Here is a 27852-nt window from a genome sequence, read left to right on the forward strand (position 1 = left end):
TCTATTTATATTTACAGGCGGGCAACTTTGGTAGATCTAATGCATATATTGCTGTACGAATTACAATTCTAGCTGATTAAGACAATTTCTGAATACACGTGTAGTCTATATAATTGATGTTTTAGGAACTACTTATTAAATGAATACACATAATACTGCACACGATGTTTATGTGTTTCACTGAATTATCCTTTAAAAAAGAAAATATAAGAAATGAATGTGTTCATGTCATCATATGTTAGGCCCGTTATTCAGTTCATGTTTCAAATCTGCACCAACAGAGGGCATCATTTACCTGAATTTTCCATTCAGGACTTTCCCGTTTAAAGTTTCGTAGCAGTCCATTTTTCTGCACGTTACATGCATGATAACAGATACCACCCACCAGAGTCGGTTCACAAACTTTTCCTCACAACAGGAAAGACGGCCTTGTTTTAATCATAAAATGTATCCTTAATGTTTTTTTTTCCTAACGAAACGGTATTTTCCACATTCTTGTCATGCCAATACAACTTGGAGTCTCCTGTTGCTGTCTCTCAACATGATTAACAAATAAGTGTCAATGCCAGTAAAGCAGGTCATCATGAGACTGAAAAATCTGAATCAAGCAATCAGAGACAAAGCTAAAACATTGGGCGTGTCAAAATCAACCATATACATTGATAGGAAGAATGCACTGCTAAGCTCAGCAACGGTAAACAACCTGGTAGACGACACAAGACCACTGTTGTGGATGACTGAAATTGTGAAGAAAAAGCCCTTTTCAGCTCTCACAGATCAAGAACACTGTCTGGGATGTAGGCATAGATGTGTCAATAATAATAATAATAAGTTAAGTGTTTCAAATGCAAAAATGTGAGGGAACGCATAAACGCAAGACAGAGGTAAATGACGATAAAAACCAAACTAGTTAACATAATTTTCAATTGGCCTATCCAGAAATAAACGACGAGATCGCGAGCAGGTAAATATTATCTCACTTCTCCAGCTAAATCAGCATAATCGTCCTTTTCTGACGTATAACAAAATTAAACTACACATCCCGGTATGCCCTTTGAAGTCGCACCCTGGCCAATCGGGAGGTGGTGGTTTTGGCGCTGAGCAGAGAGACAGGGCCTGAAGCAGGGAGCTTTTGTTACAGCTAGAGGGAGAGAGGGAGACAGTAATATTAAAATACATAGGGAGCGAGATTTATCCAAATTCCCCTCCAACATCCCGCAAAATCCAAGGCCCTCTCTCAAATCTGCAGCTACTAAACGAGACATGGGAACCGAGAAGTGACCGTGAATCCCCCCAGTTTTCTGTAAATACATTGAGTTAGCAAGCGAAGGGGCCTGCACTTACATTTCTCCAAGCTTTTGTTGTTTCTGTTTTTTTATATATTGCACCAGGAAGCTCAAATATTGGGTGTATGTGTTTAGAATGGAACACGCTGAAGGTATTGGCATTTTTTATTTTATTCCGTTTCTCATCTCTTCTCTGTCATATCTCTCTTGCTCTGTCTGTGAAACTGCATTATTGTCTCGCTGTATTCAAGGTTGCCTGTTTTAATTGATGGGTTGATTTTTTTTTCTTTGGTGTAACGAGTGATGGAGGTGTGATCTGGCCAATTTGATTTAAAGGGGCAAAGGCAGCCATGTTGTAACTAGCTAGCTGTGTTGCTGTATTTTTTGTATTCCGCATTTTTCGTATCACTGTAAAGCTTTAAATAATGTTGCTACGCTGTCTTGCTACGCGCGTAAAAATGTTGCAGCATTTGTGGTTATCAAACAGCGCTACAGTAGCCACATACCCCTTTCAGATGATATACACTACCTTGCAGGCTAGTTAGCTATATATCGTAGCTAGCTTAGCTACTATACAACGCACATGAAGTCTGACATTATGTACAGCTTGCTACTCGTGTCAGTGTATTTCACTTCGTTGTACCCATTTATTAATATTGCATGCTTTTTTGTATTTCAGTTCAATTTTTAGCAAATTTCAGTTTCATTGGAATTGTTCGTACCGTTTATAGCTATTTTTAACTGAATTGAATTGCGATTGATGTTTTCTGTTAAAAGCCAGCCTGCTAAATGTTCAATAAGCTTTGTCTAACTTCTTTCAGTGTGCATTAACTAATAAATTGCATGATGCTTAATTGATTCCTGTGAAGTTTATTTCCTTTCTTGGGGATCGCGTGTTGTTTTTTGTGCTTCAGCGAGCCTACTGTTGACACTCCGTATGACATAACATTTACTATAACCATTTCACTATTCGACTGCTTCATTATTAATTAAATTTACCAGCAGACTTTCAGTTTTACTGTTAAACGCAAACTCTTTATTTTTTTGGAAACTGCAGGTCGAGGCCCTTTACACGATAATTGCATAGCCTGTGTTTGTGGAGCTACCCAAAGTTTGAATTGAATGACAAATTATCAAAAGGTTTATTTGCTTTAACACTTATGATGAAAATGCTGACATTGTGCTTTTTGCTGCTGTAATCACTTACAAACATTATGTTAACACCGCAAGCATTCTTATCACACATGTTTACAATGTGTATTGTTTAGGAAAATGTAGATTGTGCAGTTGCTTTTCATAGTAGCACTCTATTGAACCATTACACTGCCTCCAATAGTAGATAAGAAAACCAATGTTGTGTTTTGCAAGTGACATACTCCATGAAGTGCTGGTTTGAATAGAATGAGAACAAAAGTATTGAAGAGTCTTCTCTTCAGGTATCAATCATCATTTAACTTACTACTTTTTTACAGTTTATAACTGTCTAAATCAAGGGTTAGGGTCAACTGGAAAGGGCATAGTCTGTGCCTAGCTGTCCTAGCAGTGTACATCAGATCTTTGGCACTAATGTAACTGGCTGTTATTTATTTATTTTATTTTTTTTTGCCACCAATGACATCTGAGTTAGAAGCTGATGGCTCGCGTGGTTGGCAGTGACCTCTTGTGAGACAGTGCCTCTTTAGAACCCACGGTGGCTGTGAGCTGGCAGAGGGGTCGTCCAGCATCCTAACTACCTACGCTCCAACAAAGCACTGACAGTCCAGTTCAAGCCTTCATTCATTTCTGCCGGAAGCACTTTGCTCATTTGAAGCATCCAGCGTAGCTTCCATCCAGACCTTGTGTTGTTGCAGCCTTCTTCTTTTTTTATTTTCTTGTAAGAAGAATGCCCCCAATTTCAGAGCGGTTTGTCAACACGTTGAGACGTGGGCAAAGAGACAGGTGCCTCCCCTTAATTAGAACCTGGATCAGGGGAAGTGTCAGTGCCTAAGATTGGCCCTCGTTAAAAACGAAAGCTGCTCTTTGTCGGAAGGTGGCATGCGGGAAGGCTGTTCCCGAAGTGTGAAATGCATTTGAGTCATTTGTCTGTGCGTGCTGAATGATCGTTATTTTCATTAGGTTAACACGAACAAAAGACCCATGCTCCCATTGTGAGAGGCTTTTTTTGTGACACAGCAAAGTGGGTTTAAAAAAAAAAAAGCAGCCAGGGAAAAGAAAACACAAAATGTTCTCACAATGCTGCTGCCATGTAGTGGCAATGTTATAGCATTGACAAGACATTCCAGCAAAGTTGAGAGAACATTTTGCGTTAGCTGAAGCTTGTCGTGGGTCATTTTGGATTCCTTACATTAATCAGTCACTCCTTTCAATTTTATGTGAAACAAGGATGAATGGAACCACTATACACAAAACATCACAACTGTATGTTGTAATTGCGCAATAAATTGTACCAGCATTTCCTTGGGTATGCAGGGCAGGAAAACGGAAACATGTTTTTCGAATTCTGGACTGTCTGTTGTGAAGATGGTGTTGCCTCTTTGTTTCTGCAGACATTTAAACGGCAGTCATTTAAATTTTAGAGTCCGTGCAGAGGTTTGGCTTATCATAACTTATCAGCATGGATTGTGAAATATACTTGGGATTAGTTCTGATCGGATCAAGATATTAGGATATGTCGTCTTAAAATAAGACTGCTTTGATCCACCCCAATTCCTAGATATTTAGAGTGTAGGAGACGCTGTTGGCTAAGTCTCTAAATATGGAAATGAACAGTGATGTATTCATGAAATGGGTACTTGGAGAATTAGTGTTCAGTGGTTGGCAATGATTCTCAGTACTTGACAGTCAAAAGTGGAATCTCTTGAAAGATTTTTTTGCAGCTTTTGTTTTTTATTTTGAGCATGTTGTATATCAACACATTTCTTTGTTAGAGAAATGATTTAGCCAAAAAAATGTTTACACAGGTGCTATTTAAAAAAAAATCTGAGCAAAAACATCTTGCTAAGCTGGTATTAGAGATGCATTGGAGGGCGATTTTGAAAATAGCATTTTCTTTGCAGGGCATTGGAATTTCACAAATTTCTTACAAACCAAATCAATTAACGCACATTCTTGTGTACAAAATGAGAATTTTGTATCTCTTATACAAGAAAATGTTGCCTTACATGAGGAAAAGTATTTAATCATGAAGGACATTATACTTCCAGTTGGACTTTCCTTTCCTCTCTCAAATAGGATTCGATGTAACTGTCATTGCAAATGTAGGAACTGAAGAAGCGAACATTCTCTGTTAAGAATGGAATCCTTCCGGTGACAATCTTTATTTCTGTTTCTCCCTTTGTAGGCCCTGTAAGAGAAAGGGAAAGTTAAGGATGCTGGAGCAGAACAATGGATTTCTCCTTCTCTTTCATGCAAGGGATCATGGGAAACACAATTCAACAACCACCTCAGCTTATTGACTCGGCCAATATCCGGCAGGAGGACGTGTACGATGCAGGCAGCGATGCAGGGGACGACGGGGGTCCCTCAGCCTACGAGTCGGCCTTGGAGTCGGGCTTCTCCTACCCCCCCTCGGGCTCTGAAGACCTGCCTGGCATCACCAACGGCTACCCCTCTGTGGGGCTGTACGAGCCCCAGGCCAAATACGCCATGTACTCGCAGTTCTCCAACGGCTCGGCCAACGGCTACGGCGCCATCCGCGGCTACGGGGACCACTGCCTGTTGCCGGGGGAGGGCACGGTGCTGAGGGCCCCCGTGGTCCAGGAGAAACCCCCCTCCCCTGCTCCCCACCTCCACCACCCCCACCTCCATCACCACCACCACCACCACCACCACCCCGCTCACCCGCTCCATCCCCACAGCCCCCCGCCCCTGCACGTTCAGCACCACCCGGCCCCGCCCCACCTCATGGCCCACATGCAGCCCCCTCCCCCGCCCTTACTCCTGCCCTCCTCCCCTCCCGCCCCCTCGCCGATGGACAGCGCCCCGCCTCACCCCCCTACGCTGCCGCCCAACGCGACCGCCGCCGCCCCCAAAAAGACCAGCTCCCCCGAAATCAAGCTGAAGATCATCAAGACGTACCAGAACGGGCGGGAGCTCTTCGAGTCCTCGCTGTGCGGGGACCTGCTCCACGACTTCCAGGCCGGCGAGGCCTCCCGCCGCAGGCACGAGCGCAAGAAGGAGAAGAGGAAACTGAGCGGGGGCCGCCACGGCCCACACCACCAGCAGGATGCGCCGCTGGAGCATCCTCAGGGGGGCGCTGCTGAGCCGGGCGGAGTCGCGGGCCCTCAGGAGCCGCAGTGCGACCGTTTGGAGGATCCGCAGAGGCCCAGGCAGGAACACGGGGGCCACAAGAGCCCCAAAGCAGAGGCCAAGGAGCAAAAAGTGAGTGGGTCGGGGCCTCTATACTGTCAGAGAAAGACAGAGCACTTTGATTTAGCCTATTGACTGTTACACTAGAATGTTACAGTACTAGTACAAGAAGTAGCCTCTATCCCTGGAACTACATAGTGCTAAAACACAAATCAAAACATCCACCCTCCAATCACAAGCTGATTACACTCATTGTGTGATGCATGACCTTCTGTGTCATTCTCTGGAAATAATTGTTTCCCACTCATCTTACGAATGTGTATCATGGACCAAATAGCAGTTATGAAGGTGCTGCACAGCATTGATTTCTCTAGTGTGGATAAATGATGTTGATGCTCTGGTCTCTGGAGAGACTGTGTGATTAATCCTTTTATTGCGGCTTGTTCAGGTTCAGAAGCACTTACCCACAGTAATCACAGGCACCGGGTGCTGTAAGGCCCACGAGGTGGGGGACTTGGTGTGGGCCAAGGTGGGCACGTACCCCTGGTGGCCCTGCATGGTTTCCGGTGACCCCCAGCTGAGCGTCCACACTCGGATAAACACTCGAGGTAAGCCTGCTCCGCTCAAGGGTCTGCATGGGTCCTCCACAGCCTCCAACGTTCTTGATTTTCGGTGTGGGCATTTCAAGCCTTTGATTTAGCACTTTGTGTTTGCCGGCTCTTGATTTTGTTGGTCAGTGCGTTTGTTGGAACATCTTCCATTGGTTCCCATTACTGTTTCTATTGTAGGCTGTTCAGTGAAAATTCAAAATGTTTAGAAAATTAGAGGACTGCATTCTGTTCAATCAAAGCACACAATCTCCCGTAAAGTAAACCACCTGATTTTAGTATGTAGTTTTAGTATTTAGTAAGGGAGGATTTTCGTTTATAAAAAAAAAAAAAAAAAAAAAAAAAAGGTCCTTGAGAACTCATGAGAGTGGTCCTTGAAGGCAGTTAGAAAGGTCCTTGGGGCTCTGTGGGAACTGTGCAGAGGGCAGTCTCCCTCCGTCCTGTGGCTCACGCGCTCCCTGGCGGCCTGCTTCCTCAGGGCACAGGGAGTACCACGTGCAGTTCTTCGGGAGCGTGCCCGAGAGGGCGTGGATCCACGAGAAGAGGGTGGTGGTGTACCAGGGCGAGCACCAGTTCGACCAGCTCCAAGCCGAGACTCTGCGCAAGACCTCCAACCCAGCGGAGAGGCACAAGGTACCTGCCCACGTCTCTCTCTCTCTCTCTCGTGGTCGCTCTCCCACTCTCCCCGTCCTCCTCCTCTCTCTCTCTGGATGACTGGGATTGGTGGGGTGTGGATGGTGCAGATTCGGGGTCTGTTTGTTTTGGAAGAACTGCTGTTAAAGGTTATGTCTGTGCTGTACACAGCTGTCTGATCTGGGCAGTCAGACAAATGCCTGAATAGGATGTACAGTGTCCTGGACTGTATTCTATTCTATTGCACCCTTATGCCATCTGTTGTCCTTGTGTGTGTCTTTTATTCTGTTACGAGGAAAAGAGGAACTTCCATTTTAGGAAGTGTTTTAATGGAAACTAAATGAAAGATGTTTTTCCGTGCTGTGATCTGCAGCTGCTGAAGCCCATCCCGCAGCGGGAGCGCGCTCAGTGGGAGGTGGGCGTCGGCCACGCGGAGGACGCCTTCCTGATGACGCGGGAGGAGCGCATCGAGACCTACACCTTCATCTACGTGGACAAGGAGCCGGAGGCCCTCGCGCCCGGGGCCGGCAGGCTGGAGAGGAGGGGGGCGCGGAGGTCCCGAGGCAGCGCCGGAGGGGGGGGCCCGGCCTCCCCAGAGGGGGAGCAGCCCGCCCGCCGGCTGCAGCCCCGCCGGCAGTGCAGCCTGACGGGCGCGGAGGAGACCCCCGACCGGGCGGAGCCATGCGCCGACCGCAGCCCCTCGGCCGGGCCCCAGGGCCCCGGGGGCCCCCCCGAGCCCCAGCAGCAGGCCCCCCCGGTGAAGACCCCCTGGAAGACGGCCGCCGCCCGCAAGCTTCTGCCCCTGTCCATCACCATGAAGAAGCTCAACGTGGAGATCACCAAGTGCGACTGGCCCCTCCCCCGAGACAAGGCCCCCTCCCCCAGGAGGACAGAGGGGGAGGCCAGGCAGGCGGATCCCGGCTCCTATTCACCCAGGGTGAGCGCCTCTGGCTCCACCCTCTCTGCATACAGTCTACGCTGCTTTCCATTTTTACTGATAGCTTCTTACTGTTGAAGGTCATGAGAAATGGCTCACATTGTCTTGTGTGTGTGATTGTAATGGGAGTGGCTGCATATGCAGGGTAAATGGTAATTTCACTCAGAGTTCTCCGGTGCTTTGGTCCACAGGGCTGCGGCAGTAAGGCGGAGGCCGTCTCTAAGGAGCAGGAGAAGGCGGGTTCTGCCACAGGTCGGCGGAGTGAGCCGGGAGCAGTGCAGCATGGGTCGGCGGAGGCCCTGTCAGGTATGTCAGGCCCTAACAGTGCACAGCACACAGCACACACACTGAGGCCTAACAGTGCACAGCACACAGCACACACACTGAGGCCTACATGCGCACCGACGAGGCCTACAGGAGCACGACCACACACACTGAGACCTAACAGTGCACAGCCACACACTGAGACCTAACAGTGCACAGCACACAGCACACACACTGAGGCCTAACAGCACACAGCACACACACTGAGGCCTAACAGTGCACAGCACACAGCACACACACTGAGGCCTAACAGTGCACAGCACACACACTGAGGCCTAACAGTGCACAGCACACAGCACACACACTGAGGCCTAACAGTGCACAGCACGCAGCACACACACTGAGGCCTAACAGTGCACAGCACACACACTGAGGCCTAACAGTGCACAGCACACAGCACACACACTGAGGCCTAACAGTGCACAGCACACAGCACACACACTGAGGCCTAACAGTGCACAGCACACAGCACACACACTGAGGCCTGTGTATAAGGGCGTGGGCATGTGTGGGTGCGTGCGTGTGTGGTTTGTGTGTGTGTGTGTGTGTGTGTGTGTGTGTGGGCATGTTAAATGCGTGTTCCGCATTCCCGCAGGGTCCCTGGAGCGCAAGCAGCAGCGCAGGTCGGTGAGGAGCCGCTCCGAGTCGGACAAGTGCACCGAGACCGTCCCCAAGAAGAAGATGAAAAAGGAGCAGGTGAGAGGGTTTACTCCCCCCGCCAGCGTTTCGGGAACTTCAGAGGCCTCCGGCGCCCAGCGTCCTGCCTGTAATCGAATGGGTGTTTTGACACGGCCCTACAAGGAAAAACGCAAAGCCGGGTGGGGTGGATATCTGGGCACTTCTCTCACAGCTCTGAGCGAATGGCGGGCGGGGCGGCACGCTAGGTTAGCGGTAGCCTGGGACGGTGTCTCTGAGGGACGTTAACGGGCCCCGCGTTCAGTTCAGCGTGCTGTAGTCACGTGCTCAGGAGCGCTGCAGAGGTGTGCCACTCGTCTTCTTTCTCCCTCCGCTCTCTGCAGGCTGAGGCTGTGCCACTGACAGATCTGAAGACGGGATCGCAGAAAGGTATTTCACTGTTTATTACCCCCCCCCCCCCCCCATCCCCATCCCCATCCCCATCCCCATCATCAACCTGCTCTTCCCCGATAAGAGCAGAAGTAGAGGGAGGGGCATTACTGTGCACTGGTATCAGCGCAGCATATCACAGCATACCGTTACTGCATGATCTTATCATCGTTGGTGGTTCTTTTTTATGTGCAGTTTTTTTGCACAAGAGAAACTGGTATTGAAGTGATCCAACGTGTGCATTTTTTGGGCTGAGTTTTTAGCTTTTAGGTCTGTTTTTGGTTTTAATCCAGGAGGCTTGTCCATTTTTATCACAGAAACGGTATCAGAATGAGAATGAATGTTACGGCTATTTCAGGAATGCAGCTAAGAAAACCAAACTTTTTTTTTTTTTTTTTGCGTTCTTCTCTCTGAAGCCAGGTTATCACATTACACCCAATCTCGCAGATAGTGTCGTGTTTTTCTGTACGGGGGAGGTTGTATTGGTGCAGCTTTCAGAGGTGCAGTGATAAATGATATCTCCATGCTGTTGCCCATCCTTGTTTTGGAAACAGAGCAGACGTTTTCACCTAGTTGGCTACGGAAAGAACGTTCTGATTTGATTATCTTGAAAAAAGACTCAATGCCTAGGGAGAAAAAGTGTTTTGATGCTTTCGTTAGCTTAAGGAAATAAAAAGATGCATTATGATCAGGCGGAGGCAACTGGGACGTTCTCAGCTGAAGAACGACCATTTTGTTTCTCTGCACTGACGCCTGTGCCGATCTGTACGTGCTCAGACTGGCAGTGACTCTCCCTCTCCTCAGGAGCCAGCGAGATCTCCGACTCCTGCAAGCCGCTCAAGAAGCGCAGTCGCGCCTCCACTGACGTGGAGATGGCCAGCTCCCAGTACCGCGACACCTCCGACTCCGACTCCAGGGGCCACAGTGACCCGCAGGTGGGCCCCTCCATCTGGGCTTCAGTGCAGCTGTCCACTTGAGTTTGGGTTTTTTTAGCCCTTTTGTCACATAATGGCTCTGCCTGATTGAACTCCTTGCCCTAATTACTAGGCCTTTCAGCTTTGGTCAGTGCTGGGCTGAAGTGCCTTTGGACATCATGATTCCAGCCTGAGACGGAAGTGATGTTAAAACCAGGCTTTCTAGCGTGTCTGGTTTGTGCCCACGGGCCGGGGCACTGCCACTGCCCCCCCTGCCCGTCTCACTGCTGCTCTCCCCTGCACAGGTGGTCTTCGGGAAGTGCGCAGACAGCCCTGCAGCCGCAGACGCAGACGCCTCCGACGCGCAGTCGGTGGACTCCAGCCTGTCCAGGCAGGGAAGCAGCACGTCTAAGAAGGACACTGTCTGTCAGGTGGGTCACTCCTCAGGTAATGCACCTGTGCTGACCTGGGATCAGTTTTTACATTTTGCCTTATAATGAATATGGTTAGGAGATGGACAGGGGAAGCCTGTTCCTACATCAGTCATCTTTATGAATATGGCCTCTGTTTAGCAGGAAGTCCACAGCTTTGACTTCTTTAAAGTTCTGGGTATACAGTCTCCAAAATGAGCAAAACATGTAGTGTAGGAATTTAAAAATGCACATAGCAAAACGAGTATGTGGAGTTATTGAGGTAATATTTTACTTTTTTTTTTTTTTTTCATTTAAAAAATCATATTTTAAAAATCATTTAAAAATAAAACCTGGACTGGATTTTTATAAAAACTGGACTGGATTTTTTTTTAAAAACCAGGACTGGATTTTTATAAAAACTGGACTGGATTTAAAAAAAAACCTGGACTGGATTTTTATAAAAACTGGACTGGATTTAAAAAAAAAACCTGGACTGGATTTTTATAAAAACTGGACTGGATTTTTTCAAAACCTGGACTGGATTTTTATAAAAACTGGACTGGATTTTAAAAAAAAAACCTGGACTGGATTTTTATAAAAACTGGACTGGATTTTTTTTCAAAACCTGGACTGGATTTTTATAAAAACTGGACTGGATTTTTTTTCAAAACCTGGACTGGATTTTTATAAAAACTGGACTGGATTTTTTTAAAAAACCTGGACTGGATTTTTATAAAAACTGGACTGGATTTTTTTCAAAACCTGGACTGGATTTTTATAAAAACTGGACTGGATTTTAAAAGAAAACCTGTACTGGATTTTTATAAAAACTGGACTGGATTTTAAAAGAAAACCTGGACTGGATTTTTATAAAAACTGGACTGGATTTTTTTGGTGATCCCAGTGTCACGGGTTAGACCCTTATACTCACACTCCACAGGCCTTTCATTCTGAAGCAGGACTGAACATAAGAGTTCTGCATTAGTATGCGTGTAATTGTGTGTAATGTGTGTGTTTGCTTGTATGTGTGTTTGTATACGCGCATGTCCGTGTGTGCATTCTTGTGTTTGCAGGTATAGTAGGGATAAGGCAGGGCAGGGCGGGGCTTGCAGACACAGGGGGGCGGGGCAGAAACAGGGGGGAGGGCAGGGCACACAGGGAGGGGCGGGGCAGAAACAGGAAGGGGTGGGGCAGACGCGGCTACCTTTCAGGGACAGCAGAGTCCTCTCCAGCGAGCTGAGGGCGGCGGCCTCGTCCCGGGCACAGACCTCCCACAGGAAGGAGTCGGTGTGGTGGTTCCACAGCGAGCAGGCAAAGCTGTAGATCCCCGCCGCCAACTGCAGAGACACACACACACACACACACACACACACACAACCGCGCTCGTCAGTACATTCCCTCCCTTTAAACCCAAACCTCTCCGCCGCGCCTCTCACGGAAGAGACGCCATTTTGTTAAGACTTCCTGCGTTAGTGAAGGACCAGCGAATGAGCCCAGCCAGTGTCCGGTTAGCCTAGCGCTCACCCTTCACCAGCCAGACGCCTTTGCCTACCTCAGCAACGAGGAGGACAAACAAGGGCGACTTCCAGCCCGCCGGAACACACGGACATATTACACGGACACCGCGTACGGAGCCGAGAGACCTCCACCGTTACTCAGGGGAATGAAATTAAAGACGGAAAACTTCAGGGTCCACACCAAAGTCCCGGAACACCGCGTTCTTAACCTTAATCCAAGTAAAAACTGAACGAATGTGCTTTCAGTGCAACGGATAACTGAATAAGGCACGACGTTTGCTGTGCTTTGATTTTAGCTCGCAGGTGTGGACATGAGGTCCTAGGTTGGTCTTCAGGTAATGCTTCAAATGTCCCCACCCTTCTGCTCATCACAGTCGGATGTTTATCCGTGTTTTCCCAGATCTGCGAGTCCTTCGGAGATTCCCTGGTGAGCTGTGAAGGGGACTGCTGCAGGCTGTTCCATTTGGAGTGTTTGGGACTTTCGACCTTACCAGAGGGAAAGTTCACCTGCGTGGAATGTAGAAATGGTGAGCTTTGTTGTATTTACTTCTCCATTGTTTCATGCCTTTCAAAAAAATTTGGCATCTCCAATCCCAACCGTTTGGAATCTTCAGTTTGTGAACTGCGGCCACTGCTGCTGACTCCGGGGAGTAAAGACAACCTGTGAAACACACGGTGGCGGCCAGCTGCTTCTTTTCGCCCTGCAGCCACAAGCCACACAGGCACTGAGCGGGGGTGGAGGAGACCCAGTCATACTCATACAAGCCAAGGGCCCCCACTCGGGCAATGAATACTGCTGTCTCCGTCCACTGTATTCCTCCTTCCGTATATCCCTTGGGCAACACAAAGTCATATATAAGCCATATGTCATCACCTTGGGTGCCTAGCGCCTGCAGGGCTGCCAAGCATAGTTGGCACCGGCACCATCGCGATGACTGGCATGGGTCGATCCGAGACCATGGAGCTCACTCGTGCTGCAAGCATCTCTTTGAGCGAATGAGCTGCCCAGCAGCCCGACTATGCCCAGTTTTTAATGTGTTTTCCAGTACAGAACTGGAACTGGGGGCCTAGCCCTTTGGAACAGCAGGTTCGTCCTGTAGAGCGCATGCTGTTGCTCTTGTTTTTTTTTTTTTTAAATGTATTTTTATATTTTTTGCCTGTCTGCAGTACAGCAGCTGAGCTGCAGTGCTTATGACTGCTTCAGGCCTAGCTTAGCTGGTTTCCACAGATCACAGACACCTGCAGAAAAAAGAGATAAAAAGAGGAGGCAGAGGAAATCCTGGGTCATGCTATGCTAACTGTGCTTAGACTGTGCAGATCTCCCATTGCTCTGTGCTCTGGCATAGTTAAGACCCCTTTCTGTGGAGTGCATCAGTGCCACCACTGCGCTCAGAGCTAGCGCCTTAGCTGGATATGCTAACTGGGAGAAAAGTCATCCTTCTGTCAAGAGCAGCTGTGTTATTTTTAAGATATTATAATTAATTCTGGGGGGGAAAAACATTCCCTCAGATGGCTTGTTCTCCTTGTCTTTGATTTGTTTCAGGATGCAAAGTCTTAGATGTTTTATTTGCCCCAAAGAGGGAATGTGAAAGGGCAGTACTTGAAATACAGAGCTGGTGTACCCCCATCTTTTCTGGCAGTATGGACAGTGCTTTAAACTCGCCCCGCTCCGAATTTCAAAACCCTCTTCTAATCTCAAAGAGTCCTGTGAAATGTGATATTTGTCCTGGGTTTGATGGGTGGGGGGTGTGGGTGTTGGCGCTGCAGATTTGACATTTACAGTATAATTGCATGAATCTGTGCATTCTCAAAAGCCCAGCAACACACACTGACCCGACACGCCAAGTGTCATTAAGTGCTGATTGTCACTGGCTGACACGTCTGACACATGAAATGAAAGGTCACCCATTGATGGTGCATTTGAAGCCATGTAGCTGGAAAATCTGCTTTCGATTCATCTTGGAATAAAAGAGTATTGGTTTGCATTGAGGTTGAGGTGAATCTTAGTAAAAACCGAGGACCTACACTAGCTATGTACATGCCAGATCATATGCTATTGTTTGATTTTGCTTTGATATTGGTGACGATATACTTCACACCTTGATATTAAATTCACAATTTCTGAAACTGTCAGTGAAACTAAACTGCACTGTTGTTTCCAGACACACCTGATGCTGAATGTGTTATATGCTGTGTGATGAGTAATTACATTTACGTTTATATTATGGCTTTTGGCGTGTAACGAATGCTTTAATCTGCGATGTGGTATTTTAATGTGTGAGTCAGTCAGAGGTATAAGCTCAGTGCGATGCTGACTTTACGCTGTGTTAGCGTTTGCTAATGTTGGGAGTACCCAGCATGCTCTGCGTGGGAAGGTGTGGTAATTTTCACCCCGCCGCGTCTCCCCCTCTCCCCAGGCTCCCACTCCTGCTTCTCCTGCAAGACTCCGGGCGGGGAGGTGAAGCGCTGCTCCGTTGGCGGCTGCGGCCGCTTCTACCACGACTCCTGCGTCCGCAAGCTCCCCGGGGCCTCCACCGACTCCAAGGGCCTGCGCTGCCCCCAGCACAGCTGCGCCACCTGCTGTCTGGAGAGGGACCTGCACAAGGCCGCCAAAGGTATCGGCGTCACCGCGGCGACGTGGCCGCTTGCACCGGCTTCACCGCTAGGAGTCTTTTTAGGTCGCGCTATCGTGATGTCGGCGCGACGCCCATTTGAGGTCGCGCTCTCGCGATGTCTGCGCGGTGCTAACGCGCTCTCGCTCGTCTCCCTCGCAGGTCGCATGATGCGCTGCCTGCGCTGCCCCGTGGCCTACCACACGGGGGACGGCTGCGTGGCGGCGGGCAGCCTGGCCATCACGCCCCACGTCATTGTGTGCAGCAACCATTCCGGCTCTAAAAAGAACGGCCACGTTACCTCGCCAGTGAACGTGGGCTGGTGCTTCATCTGCGCCCGAGGTAAGCTCCGCTCCCCCAAAATCCCTCCATTTTGTTCCGAGGAGTTACCGTAGCGAAAGCTTAGCGTCCTCCCTACGTTGGTTAAATCTCATAAATGTGCGCTCTCACTTTCTTCTGTTTAACCTCACAAGTTCACAGATGCTTTGCAGGAAGAATGAAAAAGCTGACCCTGTTTTTAAATACGCAGTGCTTCCATATGAGAGCAGATTTAAAGTGACATGTGGTCTACGCCGCTGCCAGTTTGAGAGGGGAGGTGGTGTCCAGATTGAGACGCGCATCCTCGATTTCACATTCTGTTAGTGTTTGGGTACATTTTCTCTTTAATTAGTATTGAGCAAGGGCCAGGTCTCCATAGGCTGTGGGGTGAATTAGACTGAAACTAAACTAAAACTCAGGTTTCTTTTCTGTGTCTCTTAAACGTGGTCTCTGCGGTGAATGTCTCCGGACCTCTCTGACCCCAAAGCCCTTTACTTTTTTGCTCTGATAGAGATGCAGGTGCTGTCTTGGATTACTGCCCGTCTGAATTCAGGAAGTTAGCGCCACACAATTAACTCATTAGTTAAAGTCAAAGGGAATTGGCTGCAAGTAGAATCTTTGTTTTAGATATATCTTGCTGTCCCGTAAGACATCTTACATTTGCTTATGGTAATGTATTGAGTTTTAAATATGACTTGAGCTCATTGGATTCCCCCCATGTTTCAAGGTTATGGTTTAGATGACTTGAATATACGACTTGTGTTCCTGGCCACCTTTCCATTTCATTATTGATTAACTTGCCTGGCACATTTGATACTCCATCATTGACCCTGAATACAAAATCCAATCAATAAAATTGTCCCCGATTCATTTACACATTTTTAATGTGGTCATATTTTTTGTGATGCCAGTCAGGTGCAGTAACACTTCCCAAAAAAAAATACTTTCCTTGTTTTTAATATTTGTCTTTGCATGTTACCATTCATGTGAGAGTAAACTCAGGCTGATTTAAGAAATCAGGATATGAAATTGAATTGTGAGTGGTTGTCTATAGAATATTGTCTGTTCTTATTCTTTGTTTTTCTCACATTTAATAGTTTTAGTCTTTTGGTCGTTTTCTTTTTTTCTTTTGTCTTTTGGAATCATGGGTAGTTTCATTGCAGCTCATGACTTTTCCTGTCTGTTTCATGTATCGGGTTGTTAGTGCAGGACCATACTGACAGCATATTTTATTCATATCCCCATAAATTCCACTTCGTTCTGACTGAGTTATATCGTGCTGAGTTGATGAAATTACCTATGATTCCTTCTTCTTCGTCAGCTACCAAAAAGAATATTGGGAAAGGTAACGGTACCGAATTTTCTTTCGTGTGTCTTCGTGTTTGTGTTCGTGCTTGTGTGTTTATGTGCTTGTCCCTCTTGCTTTTATTTTTTCACTGCTTTGTGGCAAGTAAATGTCGCACCTAATGTGGGGAAAATGTCAAGAGGAAAATAATGCTGCTATTAATGCAAATAACAGGGCTTAAAATAACATTTCCGTAAGTACAGAAGAGTCCTTATGAGTCGGTGTAATTGCTTTCTGCAGGTTCAGAAAGCAACGAAACAACGCAGACTGTGCGCTTGAGCAAGTATATGATAGAATGAAGGTCTCATTTTACGTATCCATAAATTGTGGTCTAAAATTTGAACGCCAACATCATGCAGTTCACAAACAGTCAGCTGTGTAGTCTTGACAGGCACACCTAGACGTGTGCGCGTGCTCACGAGCAAGCGGAAAATATTAACATGAGCTTCACTGGTGGAAAGAGCCACTGTGTCCGTGAGCCAAAGACGCGGAAACGCGTTACTTTTCAGTCCAGACTTCAGACTCGTTCAGCCTCCTCACATGTCTGGATTAGACACATTCGTGGCTCTTTCAGAGGGAAAACAGGAACACAGAGAAGGGAAGCGCAGGGCGCGAACTGCACGCGAGAGAGGACACAGGCCGTGTCGCAGTTATTTTGAGCCCTGGACACGCTTGGCTTTCGGCAGAGCTTCGCAGCTGCAAGCGAAAACTGCTGCCCATTACGCTTGCGCCTCTTCCGCTCACCTTGATCTGAAATGACACTGTTTCGCTGTGTAATCGCTCACGGGTTAAATAGCAAAAATCGTCCTTTTACGCCCTTCTGATTTTTCTGCTCGTGCTGTTTATTTGACTGTGTTGTGGTGGCCACGGTCTTGCTCCGAGATCGTTGCGCAGACACAACTGGAAAAATGAACGAAATGTTACAGAATGTCTTGATTGATGGTTCATGGGAGGCGCAAAAAATTGGAAGAAACTCAATGTGAGAGAACAGCCAAAAAATGTTTAATTGTTATAAAAGCAGAACCAATGGCATTGATATATTTTATGTTCTAAGTATTGTTGCCAAAGGGCATGCTTGTGATGCGATTCCAAGGAAATCCTTGTTTGAAGATGCAATTTTCCTTTTTGGCCCATTGCATTTTATTCATGAGGAGATTTGCTGATACATTTAACGTTTTAATGCTTGAGCAAATTTCTTTTTGAAACTCCACCCATGGCTGTCTAAATCCCTTGTAATGGCATGTCACGGAGAGGTGGGAGAGATGCCATTTATTTAAGATCAATGCTGCATGCCTGCCTCTGTCACGACGCTGCCTACACTCTGCGTGTATATGCACTTCGGTCTGCCGAACGGTCGTGAACGTGGAGCCCAATGTGTCTGCATGAGACCCAGCATGTGGGAATGGAAGGGCTGTTTTCTCCAAACCTTCCCAAAAGCATTCCGTCCAAACCGGCCTCAGTACCATGGCATGGTTTGTGTGTGACCACTGATCTGGGCCAAAGTAGGCTCTGTTCAGCCAATTATGAATTAGTCAACGTTTTACAGAGGGAATGCTCAAAATAAATGCTTTCCCTCTTGTGAACCTGATATTTATTTAACATCTCTGGTAATTCTAACAGTTTTTAAAAACTTGTCCAGCATTTGCTCATCACATAAGAACTAATCCTTGTTCTAGTACGGCACACTAAACAGTCACATATGGTGGGCTTTTGGGTAAGGTTTATAGAATGGCACTTCCTGGTGTGTGAGAGTGGAAGTGCGGGTTGCGACGCTCTCCTGCTCTGTGTGTGTGTGTGTGTGAAAGGAGGAAGACTGCTCTGCTGCGAGTCGTGCCCCGCCTCCTTCCACCCCGAGTGCTTGGACATGGAGATGCCCGAGGGGAGCTGGTGCTGCAGCGAGTGCCGGCAGGGGAAGAAGCCTCATTACAAGCAGATCGTCTGGGTCAAGCTGGGCAGCTACAGGTACCCCCCTGCTGGCCTAGCAGCGTACGGCTGGAGAGATGCACTCGTTTTGTGCCGATTCGAAAACTCATCCACAGAAAGCAACTTTGACCCTGTATTTCTTTTCAAAGCTATATCTGGGGTACATTGAAGACGAGAAACAGTTTTACCTACTTGTGTATATACCACTTTTTCTGTTTTATCTATTTCAGCCATAATGGTGGTTTTCTTTTTGTTAGTTTTGATTAAGGTCATTTGATAAATGCCTAAATTGGAGCTAAAACTGCATCATAAATGTGCTGCATTTAAGGAGTTAATGTAGTAGCCCTGTTAGAATGAAATGTGCATTTGAATACAACAGAATAACATGGGAATGGATAAAAAGACATTTTGTTTCGGTACTGTTGTGTGTGATTTGAGAGTGCCTCTCCCTGTCTCACGCTAACCCCGGTCGCTTGTCCCCCTGTTTAGGTGGTGGCCTGCCGAAATCTGTAACCCCCGCCTCGTGCCCTCCAACATCCAGACCCTGAAGCACGACATCGGCGACTTCCCCGTCTTCTTCTTCGGCTCCCACGACTACTACTGGATCAACCAGGGCCGAGTCTTCCCCTACGTGGAGAGCGACAAGAACTTCGCCGAGGGCCAGATGAGTATAAACAAGACTTTCAAAAAAGGTGAGGGAGGCGACCGGGGAGGAATGGCATCAGTAAACAGGGCTGTGAGAATGTGGAGGGGGTGGGGAGGTGGGGCTTCCAAGAACTGTTCATGTGACTGTACACCACACATAGTGTTTTTATTGGAGCCTACCCTGTGGCCCTTACACTAACAGACAATCATCACATTGTCCTACTGAAGGGACGGGGTCAGGACAGTCAATTTTCTTACTCAGGAGGGTTGTCTGTCGCATTCCAGCATCAACCCAATGTTATTCTGCCTGCAGATTTTACTTATTCGTTATTCATGTTCTTGATTTTGCAGCCTTGTTCTTGTTTACTGTGCTCTTGTAATGGGCAAAATTGGAAAATTCTGATCGTGGTTACAGTATTGCTTTAATATAAGTGTTTGAGCTGAGCGATGAGCCTGCCTGTTAATGTCAGCGACCACTGCCCACCCAGTTTATGTTTTGGTTTTGAGTGACCCCCCAATTCCCCCCCCCCCCCTAGCTCTGGAAGAGGCTGCAAAGAGGTTCCAGGAGCTCAAGGCACAGAGGGAGAGCAGGGAGGCCCTGGAACAGGAGCGCAACTCTCGCAAACCCCCGCCTTACAAGTTCATCAAAGTGAGTCATCCTCACCGCCTTTGCTTAAACAACGGGGGATCAGAGAAAGGCCTGCAGCAATGTCCCTTTCATCTTTCCTCCCTAAAATAACAGGTTCATTATTTCAGATCCATTTGTTGCTGGTTTTTAATAGGCTTGTGTGGTTTCTGTAGACAAAATATTTCAGGAACACTCAGTGAGGCTTTTTAACACCCCTCTGATAAGTGTGATATTTTATAATTTTTTGTCCTTTTATTTTATGAAAATGTCCTCCAAAAATTGCAGGCATTTATTATCTATTGCCTTTTGAATATGCACATATAAATATCAGTGTTTCATATTGTTGTGTCTTAAAAACCATCTCCAAATCCAAATGCTAAGCTTGCTAATCTGCTGTTTACTGTCAGTGTTTCATGTCCCTGTGATTAATAGTTTATTCCACAAAGCATGCAACTGAAATTTAAGAAAAGTCTAATGTAGTGAAAAATTAAACAGGTTTTCTCAGTTCCTGATAAATATTTTGTACAGTGCTGACAGTATTGAGTGAGATTGTACTGAAGGCTCAGCAGAATTTAGTTCTGTCACTGTGAAGTCCTCAGTCAGTCACAGTCAGTTTTTCTGACGTGTTGTTTAGTCTCTCTGACGTGTTTATTTTCTCTGACGCGTTGTTTAGTTTCTCTGATGTGTTTAGTTTCTCTGACGCGTTTCGTTTTTCTGACACCTTGTGTTGTTTCTCTGACGCGTTGTTTAGTCTCTCTGACGCGCTGTTTTGTCTCTCCGACGCATTGCCTTGTCTCTCAGTCCAACAAGCCGGTGGGGAAGGTGCAGGTGCACGTGGCGGACCTGTCGGAGATCCCGCGCTGCGGCTGCAAGCCGGCGGACGAGAGCCCGTGCGGCCTGGACTCGCAGTGCCTGAACCGCATGCTGCAGTACGAGTGCCACCCGCAGGCGTGCCCGGCGGGCGAGCGCTGCCAGAACCAGCGCTTCTCCCGCCGCCTCTACCCCGACTCCGAGGTCTTCAAGACCCAGGGCCGCGGCTGGGGCCTCAAGACCAAGCAGGACCTGAAGAAGGTGAGGCCCCCGCCGCCGCCGTCGAACGTGGCTTAAAAGCATGAGGCCCGTCCAGTCACAACACAGACCTCTTTCACTGTCCATTTACTTACTATTCAGGGTTGAAAAGGGTTAAATAGGCTACTGTTCTGTGTTGATAATGTGTGACCGTTCATCTTTGCTTCATCACTCTCTCTGAATGTAAGCATACAGTATGTGTGTGTATGTATTTATATGTGTTCAGAAAACAGAGGGTGAGCAGCAGAGGCGTTAAGCTACAGTGCAGTTTTTCTTCATTTTGTTGTGTATGTGCTTGAATTGCTGGCTCAGACAGCGCTGCATTTGCTTAAAGCAGAGGTGTGAAACTCCAGTCCTGGAGGGCGGCGCTGTCCGGAGGTATTTGTGGTTTCTTTTTGATCTGCGGCCAGTTGAGCCCTTGAGAATGCGGTGCGTGGACTCTTTAGCCAATCAATGACTTAAATTAACCACTTGAAACAAGCTGAACACCAGCGGACACTGCGGCCCTCTAGGACCGGAGTTTGACACCCATGGCGTAAAGAAGGTTTGACGTGAATGCGTGGCTTGTTTTTGATCGTCTCCAAGGGTGATTTTGTGACCGAGTACGTCGGGGAGCTGATCGACTCAGAAGAATGCAGGCAGCGAATCAAACATGCCCACGAGAACCATGTGACCAACTTCTACATGCTGACCCTCACCAAGGTGCCATATACTGCCTGTTTTTATGTTAAAAATTTGACTTTGTAAAGGACTACTCCTGAAAGTACAATAATTGCTTGTTATTGAGATTTATTTTAATTCAGAAGACATTTATCAAATTCAGTTTTCTGGAGCTGCAATTTTCATGTGAAGTAATTTTCAATTTCATTAAAACTGTGCTAAGTTTGAAAAATGTTAACGGTGTTTAAAATGGAAAATATTAGACAATGAAACTGGTCTGCTGGAGCTACTTCCAATTACACAAATATCCTACCTCTGCATCCAGAACCAGACACTCTGAACTGAAATAAAGCTTTGTCATGCTGGTACGTTCTAGGTTAGTGTGTTATAGAGGGAACTGAATTACTGCACTGCTGTACTTCTTTTTTGGCTGCGGTTACGGTTCTCCGCGTTCTCCAGGACCGCGTAATCGACGCCGGGCCCAAGGGCAACTTCTCCCGCTTCATGAACCACAGCTGCAGCCCCAACTGCGAGACGCAGAAGTGGACGGTGAACGGGGACGTGCGGATAGGGCTCTTCACCCTGTGCGACATCGAAGCCGGTGAGAGTGACGTTCGGGCACACCTCCCGTTTCATTTCAGGGGCACTCAGTATGTTAGAGCTGTTTTCTGAAAGATTGACCGTGATTATTACGTTAAAGGAAACAGAACTGTGAACTTGTTCAGTGGTCTTTAATATGAACTGTATTCAGTCATTCTGATATTTACATCTGAAGCCGTCACTTTGAAGGTGATGATGTCAACATGCTATTCACTGCAGAGACTGAATTGACTTTCAATTACAACCTGGACTGCCTGGGGAACGGGAGGACGTCCTGCCACTGTGGAGCGGAGAACTGCAGCGGGTTCCTGGGGGTGCGGCCGAAGGTAAGACCCTGCCCAAATCCGTCCCAGGTTGTGTTACTCAGAGTTTCTTCTGCAAGTGTCTCATGGCCCCCTGCTCAACCCCCCTCCCACCCCAGAGCGCGGTGGTGATGGAGAAGGAGGAGAAGGCGCGGAATGCCAAGCTGAAGCCCAAGAAGCGCAAGCTGAAGCCCGAGAGCAAGCAGGCGCACGAGTACGTCTGCTTCTGCTGCGGCCAGGCCGGGGAGCTGGTGGTGTGCGACAGGAAGGACTGCCCCAAGGCCTACCACCTCGTGTGTCTCGACCTCAGCAAGCCGCCCTATGGTACGGCCCTGTCCCGCTGCACGCTCACACTACCTGTTTGGCTGCACGCTCACACTACCTGTTTGGCTAGAAGGAGTATACAATCAGATCCTTTTATATTTACATTTAGTTGCTTATTCTTATTGATTAGTTCGTATTATTTGTTCCGCAGACACCCTTGTCCTACACTACTTATATGCCGACTTTAGACTTGCTGTGCCCCACCTGGGATTTGACCCTGTAACCTCTATAGTCCAAGGACAAGTTCTTAACCATTACCCCGTGATGTCATAATGTCGAATCATCTAATTGTCGGGCACTATTTAGACACAGCTGGGAGAACTCTGGTCATTGTTTCTTTTTCCGGTATTTTAGCTGTAGGGTGTGAATTGAAATTGAGGAAGCTTTGGGTTTCTGCTCACTGCTGACCGTCCTGCTCTCGTGTGGTTTTTAGGGAAGTGGGAGTGCCCTTGGCACCAGTGCAGCGTGTGCCAGAGCTCCGCCTCCTCCTTCTGCGACTTCTGCCCCAGCTCCTTCTGCCGGGAGCACGAGGAGGGCTCGCTGGCGCCCTCTGCCTTGGACGACCGCCCCTGCTGCTCCAACCACGACCCCGACAGCCCCCTGGACGCGCGGCTGGACCTCGCCGAAGCTCCGGAGAAGATGGAGCCGGCCGAGCCCGTCTCGGTGGCGGGAGAGTGAGGGCGCCCCCTGCTGGCGGCAGCGAGCGCAGCCGCAGGGGGGAGAAAGGCCCCGGAAACGAGGTGTCTCGCGGTTGAAAGATTTAGACGTGTGACGTAAGTAGAGAGACCGGCCTTCTCGATGGCTGACGCACTGAGGAGAAAGCTGAGGTTCATCCACATGTGTGGAGACCTACGTCAACCTTGCAGTCAATTCCAGTTTAACAGCAGGCATGATTTAAAACAAACAACAGCAAACAACAAAAAAACACGTACGGTTACACAGCCTCTCTGCAGAGGGTTTGGAGTGCGCATTTCAGAATGTTTTTATTTGATTTTATTTTTTTACTGAGGAGAACCAGGTGTTGCAGTATTGGTTAGTGGCACTTTTAAGAACTCTTTATTCGGTTGAGGCGAGCTCTGCTCAACCCTGCTGCTTGTACTTCTTCCATTTACGCGCTGTGGACAGTGGTTGCCTGGAGCGTGAGCCAATCGGTGCGCAGCGCAGAACAGGAAACACCTTGCTGGACCGTAGAAGCAAGCTCCGCCTCCCATCCCCCCTCTAAACACACTTACATCACTCCAAAACCTTTTTGTTTACGTACCTTTTTGTTTAAGAAAATCTAATTTAAAAATGTGTGTGCAATTTTAACAGGATTACAGCACATGTCCAAACCACAAAATCATTTCACATCTTTTTCACCTTTTTCTCATCTTTTTTTTTTAAATGAGACTACAGTTCAGTTTAGATGTTAAAACCATTCCCTATTGCCCTTTCCCTGGGGAAGGATATTGTTTTCCATGTGCTTATACATGTATTTATCGTCATGTTTACAGCTTTGTCCTCCCGTTTGGTCCTGTTTAGTGGTGTCTCCTTGACTAATACTTTCTGTTTATTTTTAATCTCAGTTCAGCAGCGCCCTTGTAAATCCTGACTTGTCTTTCTATTGAGGTAAATCATACTTGTGGGATGTGTTTCAGCATGGCACCATAGCATCAGTATTATTGATGTTATTTTTCTGCCAATTTTAAATCAAATGCAGAGGCTCACTTCTGGGGAAAAAAAACTTAAATATCTTGAAGTTTTGAAAGCAAAGTGACAATTACAATAAGAATACTTCCCCCCCCCATTTTCTCCCCTCTAGCAAACTCAGCTAGTCACCTGTAATTGAATAAATGAGAAATAAATCTAGTCTTAATTCAGTTCACGTAATTTGCTAATGTGAGTGAATTGTGGGATATGTGCCTCAGTTTCAAAGTGAACAGAACTACAAATATTTGAGAAGAAATGAGTGATCTGATGCAAAATTGAATCTATAAAAAGGGCAATGAAAAATGAGTGGTCTGTTTCACAGTTAAATTGTATATTTGAAAAAGCATTAGCCCACCATTTTTCTTTGTAGATCTGTTTTTGGTTTCATAGTTTGCAGGTGAAGGAGGCAGACTTGTCTTGCGTATTTGCAGTTTGTAATATTTTTGCAGTTACACCAATAGTTATACATACCGCTGACATGAATAACTTCCCATCTAAGACTGATGTAGGACAGTTGCAATGGTTTTTTTTTTCAGACCAACATAGCAAGTTATTTGTAGTTTCGTTTTGATTTCCTGTTTGCTGAGAACCATCAGTTGACTAGCTGACTAAATTTTCTGTTGAAGGGCAGCTTGTAAGTATTATTACTGCCCTAATACAACATCTCAACAGTGGTCATAAAGGTAGGGTACCTAACTGATATTTCACAGGTTCAGTATTAGTCATGCAATCAGTCTCTGTGGAGATTCATAAAAAATATTTATATATTGAAAAACAAAATTTAATTTCCCGAGGTGTTGAATAAAATGTTGCAGAATATGTACATATAAGCACATTTTAGGGCTTAGTATTTTTGTTTACTTTATATTATGTTAAAAGCACTTTTAAGGCATATCTGTTTTATCTCTAGAAGATTCATAAGGGAAAGATATGTCATCATCTGAATGCAGTTTTTATTTCTTGCAGTTTGAAAAATATGTTATAGAACATATTTTATTGTATTGATTTGTAATGTTTTAAAATAAGAATCTTAATTTTAACGATAGAAGAAAGATGTTAATAGTGTTCTTTAACCTCTGATCAAAAATAAAATGTCTTAGTCCACATTTCTTTGTGATCTAGCTTGCATACTGTAGGCAACTACAAAACTGGTACTCTTCCAGTTTTATCTTCCAAAAAGCTAAAGCACTGCCTATAACTCATCCTGGTATCATCGACTACTGTGACCCAGCCATACTGTTGTTTACCCTAGTAGAAAGACAAAACACTAGATTCAGAAACGTCTTGATTCTTATAATTGACATTTTTTTCAATGTCACATATTCAATGCTGGGAATATGTTGTAACTGTGGCTTGTCTGTTACATTTTTGTTTTCATTGTTTTGAATTATATTCAATGCCTTCATGCTTTTTTAAAAAATCAAGCCTGTATCCCAAGAAGTTGTATATTCCTTTGTGTGGAAACACGCAAACATACAGCAGCCTTCCATGTACCATGTACAGTGTTTAATTGCACATTTGCAACATAGACTGCATCATAACTGTTGCATTTTGTTTTGTATTTGTTGTTTTAATGAAGATGTTTTCTTCCTCAACACTAATGGAAAAGTACATTTTTCTCCAAAGTAACCCGGTAAAGCACATATGTTAAAGAACAATGTGAAACTTAAGACTTGAGAGACTCTACAATTACAGCAAGCTGCAGTACCTGTTCCAACTTCCTACATTATGTGAAGGCTACACGTGGAATCACTGGCTTCAGAAACTAGCCTTTCCTGTATTGTAAAATACCGTAACGAGTCCTAACTTTGAACAGCAAGTGTCAGTTGTGGTGTGAAGTAACTTGGGCGTATTCATTGCCCTTAATAGACGTGCGCTCGCCTAATCATGTCTGAAATGGGTGCACTCACCGTAATTGTGTTTGACCTTGTGGTTTCTCATTTCCGGTACGTTATTGTGCAGTTGTGTGCATCATTTTATGAAATCGTGCATGTCAAGGGTAAATTTGCACCTGAAACTACGCACCATTTGGTAAATGCTGTAATGGTATTTAGCAGAGACTAATCAAGCCGATCTAATAGATGAAACGTCAGCGGAAACATTAGAGACATCCACATTGGTACTTTAGCCTTTATAACTTTAATGTTTACTTGAATGTTTATTTTTGCATCAATTTTTATTTTATTTTATAAAGGTTCTTTTGTACTACAGCATAATAAGTGATGTGTCCAGTTTATTTCACATTTATACCTTAATCTTATTATTTTATTATTTTTTCCCAAAAAAGAGAGAATTCTGACATAAATGTGAGGGGGAGGGAATCGCCACATCAAGGATTTAGGTATTCTGGCGTCCTTCCTCTGTCCTACACAAGGCTGTACGGTGAACAGAAGGGGGCATCAAACAGCAGAGAAAATGGTTAGGTCCCCTCCCCAAAGCTTTTGTGATCTTTTTACCTCCTCCGATAGACAACGTTACTGAGATAATTGGGCCTATCTTAAGGGATAGGCATCTGCGGGAGCTCATGTTTTGGGTATTTCTGTATTGCTGCTTTCTGTGAATTTTTTAAAGGTTCAACCCCCTGCTGCTTATTACTTTGCATATAATTTTGTATTCACATGTAATGGGTTTTTCCTCCCCCTTGTATTGAAATTGCACAAAGGTTACCTTCGCCAAAACGAATAGCCATTTTTGTGTATGTGTCTCGAGGTACACGTGTTTGTTTGAAAACAGGAGTACTTCCGTGTTCATCATTGACTTCATAGACTTTCCATTCACCACTCCCATTTTCCCTAGCTCCAGTGCAACTGTTATTATAGAAATTCTCAGTGTATTACATGGTGCATTGTGTTTTAATGCTCATGATTGGTCAGTATTCTGTAAACCTCAAATGTATATACTTTCAAGATTATGGCATTAAATATGTTTATACATGTAACCTGTATTGATCATGCCTTGTGGAGAGTATTGCATATTTATTTTTAATGGTATTGATAACAGAAGGGTTAACATCTGTACTATTTGACATTTTAAAAAAAGATGTGATTTTTAAAAGAAATAGATACACAGTTTTAAAAAGATCCTGCTCAGAACCTTGCTGATTGGCCTGTCATTTCCATGTGATCTTAACCTTTTCAGATTTGTCAGTTTTGTGTAATGTTGATCGTAATTGTTGACTGTCCATTATGAACATTGAATTTGAAGTATACACAGAATACAAATCAGATATAAATGGCTTGGCTGGAACTAATATCTTCAAGACACTTATGTAGTGAAATCTCTGTAGGAATTCTGCTGGGGTTGTATCTGTATTGATGTTGCTGTTTCTGTTTTAAAAAAGAAGAAAAAAACAAACATTAACTTTTGTTTTGTTGCTCAGCCTATATTATTGCATAGTGTAAAGAATGATGCTTGTCCAAACTTGTACATAGATGGCACAGAACTCAGTTGTTATGTAGCTGTAGTGTGTTTAGATTGCCTGTAATATTTAGCTCCTGAATGTGTGTGACCGTAGGACTGTATCATTTTTTGTACATTATAGACTGAGATGTCTTTTTTGGAAATAATTTTGGGATTCAAACGTTTTGCTTCTGCCAGAATTCATTCTGAAGGGTTTTTAAAATGACATTCCACAGATTTGATCGGTTTCAGACTTGCTTGAGGTTTGACTTCAATAAAACTGTACTGAATGTTCCCATCTCCCCGTGTCTGCCTTCTTCCTTCTTCTGTGGTT

General features: G+C 45.9%; 1 protein-coding gene across 2 annotated transcripts; it reads left to right on the forward strand.

The window, feature by feature from the left end:
* The first annotated feature begins 864 nt into the window (after nucleotides 1-864).
* LOC135264895 (histone-lysine N-methyltransferase NSD3-like) lies at nucleotides 865-27818 on the forward strand. Of its 2 annotated transcripts, XM_064353893.1 has the most exons (23): nucleotides 865-1438; nucleotides 4627-5666; nucleotides 6043-6202; nucleotides 6681-6835; nucleotides 7209-7772; nucleotides 7964-8078; nucleotides 8692-8792; nucleotides 9116-9161; nucleotides 9966-10096; nucleotides 10381-10506; nucleotides 12406-12532; nucleotides 14423-14620; nucleotides 14780-14959; nucleotides 16257-16280; nucleotides 18086-18242; nucleotides 18693-18895; nucleotides 19385-19497; nucleotides 20278-20547; nucleotides 21130-21246; nucleotides 21664-21805; nucleotides 22024-22130; nucleotides 22226-22430; nucleotides 22864-27818. In XM_064353893.1, the coding sequence occupies exons 2-23, from the start codon at nucleotides 4671-4673 to the stop codon at nucleotides 23106-23108; spliced, it is 4482 nt and encodes a 1493-aa protein (XP_064209963.1). In that variant the 5' UTR covers nucleotides 865-1438; nucleotides 4627-4670; the 3' UTR covers nucleotides 23109-27818. The 2 variants fall into 2 exon arrangements, with proteins under 2 accessions (XP_064209963.1, XP_064209964.1); XM_064353894.1 differs by lacking the exon at nucleotides 16257-16280.
* The last annotated feature ends 34 nt before the right edge of the window (nucleotides 27819-27852 follow it).

The sequence above is a fragment of the Anguilla rostrata genome, chromosome 10 (assembly GCF_018555375.3).
Source record: "Anguilla rostrata isolate EN2019 chromosome 10, ASM1855537v3, whole genome shotgun sequence".
Lineage (NCBI taxonomy): Eukaryota > Metazoa > Chordata > Actinopteri > Anguilliformes > Anguillidae > Anguilla > Anguilla rostrata.

Bases quoted from the DNA above. Each gene is read 5' to 3' on its own strand.
- LOC135264895 (XM_064353893.1), top strand. From the start codon at position 4,671: ATGGATTTCTCCTTCTCTTTCATGCAAGGGATCATGGGAAACACAATT. The intron at 8,079-8,691 runs GTATGTCAGGCC...GCATTCCCGCAG, and splicing joins GTCGGCGGAGGCCCTGTCAG to GGTCCCTGGAGCGCAAGCAG. The intron at 20,548-21,129 runs GTGAGGCCCCCG...ATCGTCTCCAAG, and splicing joins CCAAGCAGGACCTGAAGAAG to GGTGATTTTGTGACCGAGTA.